Here is a 7,803-nt window from a genome sequence, read left to right as displayed (position 1 = left end):
CATTAACTCCACTCAGCCAGTCATCATCATCAGCCCCAGGTGTTTGACAATCAGGCTCACTACCTTTCTTCACCAGAAGAGGGAGTTCCTTGGGCCTCAGTAGTGAAGGGGAAAATGAACTCACAACATATGTATGTGTGTATGTGTGTATGTCCGGGATAGGCATCCGCACCATCGCAGCTACAGCCACATAATTTGGGCACAGTCACATGTGTGGACCCCGAGAGCATCCTAAGCTATGCTGTGAGGCGAAATTTTAACCCTGCGTGTTCCAATTCACCAAACAATTTTGCCCCTATCTACATACTGGGGAAAAAGTGTGTGCACATCAAGCCCCGCCCCTCATTATGATGTCATAATGCCCCTGTCTACATATTGGGGGAACAGTGTGTGCGAAACAAGCCCCACCCCTCATTATGATGTCACAATGGTTGCCATGGCGACGCTGATGTCATCATAGGTTGCAAGCCCCGCCGCTTATTATGATGTATGTCATAATGGTTGACTATGGAATGGAGGATGTGTGATGGGCATATGGGCACTCGACTATGGGATGGAGGATATGTATGACGGGTATATGGGCATGGGACTATGGGATGGAGGATGTGTGACGGGTATATGGGCACGGGACTATGGGATGGAGGATATGTATGATGGGTATATGGGCACTGGACTATGGGATGGAGGATATGTATGACAGGTATATGGGCACGGGACTATGGGATGGAGGATATGTATGATGGGTATATTGGCATGGGACTATGGGATGGAGAATATGTATGATGGGTATATGGGCATGGGACTATGGGATGGAGGATGTGTGATGGGTATATGGGCACTAGACTATGGGATGGAGGATATGTATGATGGGTATATGGGCACGGGCCTATGGGATCATGGATATGTATGATGGGTCTATGGGATGGAGGATAATTATATTTTGTTATAACTAACCACAGTTAGTTACTATGCCCGGGCAGCGCCAGGGTCTTCAGCTAGTATATATATACTGTATATATATATATATATATGTGTGTGTGTGTGTGTGTGTATATTGTACATACATCTATTCTATGTGTGTACATCTATTCTATCTATTCTATTCTAACCTGTCACTTTGTTATTATACTGTATGTGGCAGATCATTTGCCGGTTTTTAATCTATCTATATATATTTATATATATTTATATGTGTGTGTGTGTTTTGGACAATATTTCATTTGAAAATGATGTGTAAGTGACAGAGAACTGCTGTATGAAAAAGCTCATATTAAAATCGCATTGCAATCGGATAGCAATCGCACTGCATTCTGATGTAAATCAAATGCTAGGTATGAAAAATCGGATTGTACTCGCATAAACAACGCATGACACTCTCATGACACTTGCATTACACTCGTCCGACTCTCCTGCATCAAAATCTGACCGATTTTAAAATCGCTAGTGTGTCTCAAGCCTAAGGGCTGAGTCAGACGGCCGTGTAACTCGTGCTATAAGGCCTCTTTCACACATCAGTTTTTTGCCGTCAGGCGCGATCCGGCTTTTTTTTGTAAAACCGGATCCGGCAAAATGCAATGCCGGATCCAGTTTTTCCCCATTGACTTGCATTGGCGCCGGATCGCGCCGGATGGCATTGCGTTTCATCCGTTTTTTGCCGGATCCGGCAACTTGTCTCATTCCGGCGTCTGGAAAAAACGGCTACTGTAACGTTTTTTGTCTCCGGCGAAAAAGCCGGAAGCGCCGGATCCGGCGCTTCCAGCTTTTTGCTACAATGAAAGTCTATGGGCGCCGGATCCAGAAAAAGACGGATCCAGCCACCGGATCCGTTTTTTTTTAAGTCTGCGCATGCTCAGATCCAATTGGCCAGCCCCCGGAAACAGATATAACCTGCCAGACGGATCCAGCAAAAAAACGGATCCGTTTCTACAGTTCTCCAAAATTTATGCCGGATCCGTTTTTTCTAAAAATAGCCGGATCCTGCCTGACGGCAAAAAACTGATGTGTGAAAGTAGCCTAAGCGGATCACACTGCAGGGACTGGCCTGGAACCTCTCCTGACCTGAGCAAGACCGTATGTTGTTTTTCTATGCAGCTGTCAAGCTCAGGTCAGGCGAGCTGACAGCCAGTACGAGTCTTACGATACGTTTCTCGCACGAGAAATATGGCAGTCTGTCTCTGCCCTAAGTGTGTAAATTGCATATGTGCTTGTGGGAATACTAAACTGGATTCTGGACCCAGGTGCCAGAAAACCTAGATACCTCTGTCTGGTATTGTGGAAGAAGCACAAATCAAAGCACTGTAATAATCCCCAGGAAAGAGTTAACGCTGATAGACTTATCGTGACGTTATATTTGCTTCCTGTAGAAGCAGCCAAGAAGACTGCACTTTCTGCTCGCTGAGGATTTCACACAAGCCATGTCGGAGTTTAAGGTCCAATCTGTCCTGATCACTGGCTCTAACAGAGGGATTGGTTTTGAATTTGTTCAACAGTTTCTGAAATGTCAAAATCCTCCAGAAAAGATTTTTGCTACCTGCAGAGATCCAGAATCTGCTGGAAGCCAGGTAATAGCTGAGCTCTTGCGGTCGTCCTCTGTACCGGTCTGACAACGTTCGTTTGTTCACTCTATGTTAGTAATGTATTTTCTATGTAAACTTTTATGTGCAGCACGTTCAGGACAGAAGGAGAGGTTTGTGGGTGGTTTCTGTGCTTGCTGATAAATGATTAGACATATATCCCTGAATGTCAAACAAAATCTGTGCTTTTCAAAGTACAAAGGACTTCTTCATCAGGAACGAGCACAAGTATGATTTTGTTTGACAATCTGGGGTATATGTCTAATCGTTTATCAGCAAGCACAGAAACCATCCACAAACCTCTCCTTTCTGTCCTGGATGTCTTATGGTCATTTTATTTACTGACCCGTGGATCTGCTGCAGATGATGTGCTTTATTACTGTAGATATTCATAGAAGGTGAGCGTAATTTTGAATTGAGCGCCTGTCATACTTCTCGGATAAGACCCTATGTTGCGCTGATCTCTCCTGCAGCTCTGCGATTATGTACAGCACTTTGGAATAAATGGTGCTTTAGATATAATTATTAATAATAAGGTTAAATATACAGAAAACAATTCACCAGAAAAAAGAGGTTGATGAAAATCTATCACAGAAAAAACTTGACGAGACAGTCAGTGGACTTCTCAAAGAGGTGCACATTCAGAGAGGTGTTATTATAAAAGTGAAGGTCTCTGTTAGTGCCGTAGATTTAGAGTGCAGCTAAATATTAGGTGTCTTCTTTTCCAGAAATTGAAGCATTTGTCCTCCAAGAACCCAAATGTAAAAGTGATTCAGCTGGGTGAGTTGCGTAACTTGGATTTTTCATGTATGTAGCTGAGCAGGATTGTACGTGACAAGGCAAAGGGCCAACGCTGACCGTATTCTTTACTTAGAAAATGTGGAAACATTTCAAACTGCCAGGGCAAGTAAATAAAAGTCATAACCCAAGATAAAAACAAAATAAGCAAATACCCTGCAGTAAGTAAATAAGGAGCTATATGAATGTAATGTCCAGCTCAAGAAAAAGGGAGGCAACACTCTTATTTGCAGTCATGCTGCATGTATGAACTTTACCCTTACAATAGATAAGTTATTACTGTGCAGAAGAAGAAACAAACAAAAGCTTATTACAGTATATTTGGAAATCAGTCGACATAAAGCTAGCTTTTGTTAATAATTTTTTTAAAACTGTTCTAGGACATATACACAGTAATAACTTCACTTCCAACTTTGTGGTAACAGTTTGGGGAAGGCCCTTTTCTGTGTGTAATGTGCACAGGGTGGTAGTCATGGACGATGGGCTGTTGTGTTCTCACATCCCAGCACTCCGCAATTAAATGGTGTCTCGGAACCCATGTGATGTGTATGTGCTGCATAACACTGATGTTTCAGCCTCAGGCCTCCGCTGTCCTCATGATTCCGGATCCAGGAACAGACGCACATTCAAAAGGGGACACCCAGTCCTTTTCAGACAGATTAACTTTACTGAGCAGTCCAAGATCAATTGTTGTTACTGCACAAAACTTTGTCATACTTATGGTTCCTTCAGCCTAAGCTATCCCTTTCCTCACTGGCATCTCTGACCCCTAAGATACTCCATCCAGCTTCACAGCTTCTATGAGTCCCGATCCAACTCCCATATGCAATTTCTGTTCCAACTTGTGGAAAGAGATTAAGGCACACTTCTCGGTGCCTAATTTGGGCCACAGGCCCCAGATGTTTCAGAATGGTTGGCTGACGTTTGTTGCTACTGGTCTCATGCTGTCAAGCAGTCTATAATTGTTTGTGCCTTATATTACTCTGACCTTGAACTTCTGCTATCACTTCACTTTTTATATCTAATCTCTAACTCTAATCAGGAAGTGCTTACCTTTTTATCTATCCCTGCCCCTCCCATGTTGGGGTTGTTCCAGAACAATTAACTGTGTCCTATCTTATGCAATTTATTTCTTGTATCTAATGTGCCTACAACTGCACCTTTCCCATTCCTAACCTATCTCTGAAACTCTAGCAATACCTACATCCTATACTAAATCCTACATTTTCCTTAAATGTTTGACATAAAATATAGTATACATTTATCACATCACAATACATTTACTGTGCATATTAGTGCCTATGAGATTCAATGGAGTTTCATGTTCTCATATGATACATTAATACAATAAATCTATATTCTAACATGTATTCCCGTACAGTTCCTGCAGACATTGTCTGTAGGGGAAAAGGCGTATGACATAACCTGTCATACCCTTACATGTGCCCAGTGTCTGTGCTTCAGTGCAAAAAAGAAGGTCCATAAAGACATCGTTGGTGGAGTTTGGTGAGAAAAATCTTGACTAGCTTCAAAGGTCCCTGACCTCAACCCCATCCAATTCTGGGCTGAACTAGAATTCAGATTGTGTGCCAGGTTCTCTGGACCAACATCAGTGTCTGACCTCACAAAAATGTTTTGAGTGGACAGACAAAAAATTCCACAGACATCTCCAAAATTTTGTAGAAATCCATCCCAGAAGAGTGGAAGCTGTTATAGCTGCAAATAGGGGACCATCTCTATAGTACAGCTTATGGATTTAGAAAGGGATGTCATAAAAACTTCAGTCCTAATCCCTTTTTTTCATATAGTGGATGTACATATGTTTAGACATATTATATACTTTATATATTGTGAGGCAGTGATGGGCATCATGTACGAGGGTCATTACGTGTCCCTCAGGATGTGCCTGGAGACATACTGAACCTGCTGGAGAGCATTGTAATTACAGCTACAGCTGTGGTTACAATGAAAAATAAAAGTGTGGACAGGGTCAAGTTATGTGACCAAGTCAGAGTTAGGAATGCTTGATTAGATCTGTAGGAAGGCAGTGGAGCAGATCTTTCCCTCTAGTTCGGGTCTTGCAAGTGTCCCAAATCCACGTTTTACGTTTAACCCCTTAATGACCACCATTTACAACTAACCTGAGATGTAAGAGAATAGCATCGCCCAACAGGTGAAAATGCAGCAGTTGTCAGCTGGACACTATTGCTGATATCCTGCTGCATCAGTCACAATTGGTGTTGGCAGCAACCATAGACATTTAACTCCTTAGATGCTGCGGTCAATAGTGACTACAGCATGTAGATTGTTAACAAAGTGGTGGAGCTTCCTCCTTAACCTCATTGGCACCCGGCGATCATAATTCTGTGGTCCTGATGGTTCCCATGGCATATCAAAGCCAATTAATAGCCTCAGAGTCTGCCAGTTATAGTGGTCTGTTCTGAAGTTCGCAACATTTAGGGTATGTTCACACTGGGCGTTTCACTATTCACATCTGCTCCTTTGTAATGTCTGGTGACATCAAGACCACGACTTATTAATGGATAGTCACTTGAAATACACCTATCCATTACTAATCCTAAAGTTATATGGTAAATAAAGACAGCCAGAATAAAGTTTTTATTAGAAATAAAACAAAACACACTTTTACATTTTTATTTAAAAATAACCAACACAGTTATATTCACCTAATGCCTATTCCACCGAAGCCCTCATTCTCCTGTAATAAACCAAAAATAAAAAACAACAATATCCATCACATATCTGTCATTCTGTCCCATGCCGTAATCCATGCCTGGGGGATAATTAGTTTTCAACTTGGACGGTGCCAAGATGCGACCGTTCATAGCACCATGAGAAAGTCACATGGTGCAGAGGCTAGTTCACCGCAGTTGAAATTCACTGCAGTAAAATACTCCCGGTGAACTCACCTCTGAACCGTGAGACTTTCTCATTGTGCTAGCAGGGATCTCATCGAGGTCACCGCAGATCAGCCCGGCTGGGAGCGCAGCCTCAGTGACGTCACTGCTTGTCAATGAGGCTGCGCTCACAGCAGCTCACTCACAAGTGGATCTCAGCCTGGACGGTCACATCTTGGCACCATCCAGGTTGAAAACTAATTATCCCCCAGTCATGGATTACGGCATGGAACAGAACGACGGAGAGGTGAGGGATATTGTTGTTTTTTATTTTTGGTTTATTACAGGTGACAAGGGCTTTGATGGAATTAGGCGAGGTCATAAGTATGGTGTAATTAAGATTATTAAAGGAGTTTGTGTCTTTTTTCAATTAAAGGACTTTATTCTATGTATGTGTTTGTATACAATATGACTATGGGAATAGTAATGGGGGCATATTATTGATGCCTCTCCTTTACTAACCTCAGAGCTTGATGTCACTTGACAATACAAAGGTGACATCAACCCCCCAACTATCACCCCACTTGCCACCACTACAGGGCAAGTGAGAAGAGTGAGGCTAAGTGCCAGAATTGGCACATCTTATAGATGTGCCTTTTCTGGGGTGGCTGAGAGCTGATGTTTTTAGCCTGGGGGAGCCAGTATCCATGGCCCCTTCCCAGGCTATTAATATTAGCCTGAAGCTGTCTGCATAGCATTTGCTGGTTATTAATTATAGGGGGATCCTACATCATTTTTTGGGCCCCCCATTTTAATAGCCAATAAAGGCTAAGTATACAAGTGTGAGCTGATATTAATAGCCTGGGAAGCTCCATGGGCATTACTTCCTTCCTAGGCTATAAACATCTGCTCCCAGCCATCGACTTTCCCTCTGCTGGTTAAGAAAATTACGCGGAAGCCAATGCCATTTTTTTTCAGAAACATTATCTTTTATTAATTAAATACACATACATTAAGTTGCGCACACACTGTACTAATTGTATTTGTCACTGATATCTATATATCTACCTATTCTATTTGCATTTACTGTATGTAATCCATCTCCTCTATCCTGAAAAAGAATTGCTGGATTTTTTTTATACCTATCTATCTATGTAATATATATACATATATATGTGTGTGTCACTGACATCTATATATCTATTTAACCTATGTGTATATATCTATTCTATTCTATTCTAACCTGTCACTCTGACTTTAATGTATGCGGCTCATGAATTGCCGGCTTTTCAAAGGATCTAAAGATATGGTTCTACAGGAAGTAGTTTTTTCTCTGGGGGCACTCAACTTTATTAGCATGCACAAAGAGACACAAGTTATCCCCCAAAATGCATTAAAAAATGCACCAAAACCACAACAAAGATGCAAACAAAAATGCACCAAAACATGGATTTTTGCCGCAGCTTCTTTCCTGCCAAGAAATCAGGTTTTGCTGCAGAACAAAGAGTGTGTGAACTTACTCTTAGGTGGCAAAATAACATTTTTCTTTCCTGTTATGCCACTTTTCAATAATT

General features: G+C 41.9%; 1 protein-coding gene across 2 annotated transcripts in view; it reads left to right on the top strand.

The window, feature by feature from the left end:
- Positions 1-2,353: 2,353 nt before the first annotated feature.
- The window catches only part of LOC141089723 (C-signal-like), a 51,614-nt gene continuing 46,164 nt past the window's right edge, over positions 2,354-7,803 (top strand). Inside the window, exons 1-2 of one of the 2 annotated variants that reach the window (XM_073576227.1) lie at positions 2,357-2,561; positions 3,302-3,353. In XM_073576227.1, the coding sequence (XP_073432328.1) occupies positions 2,415-2,561; positions 3,302-3,353 (199 nt within the window). In that variant the 5' untranslated portion in view covers positions 2,357-2,414. Of the gene's footprint in view, positions 2,562-3,301; positions 3,354-7,803 lie in introns of both variants that reach the window. The other variant, XM_073576228.1, reaches the window with a different exon arrangement.

Source organism: Dendrobates tinctorius, unplaced genomic scaffold, assembly GCF_039654945.1.
Source record: "Dendrobates tinctorius isolate UK_male_01 unplaced genomic scaffold, ASM3965494v1 ptg000047l, whole genome shotgun sequence".
Classification (NCBI taxonomy): domain Eukaryota; kingdom Metazoa; phylum Chordata; class Amphibia; order Anura; family Dendrobatidae; genus Dendrobates; species Dendrobates tinctorius.
This window is presented reverse-complemented; position numbering and strand designations above follow the sequence as displayed.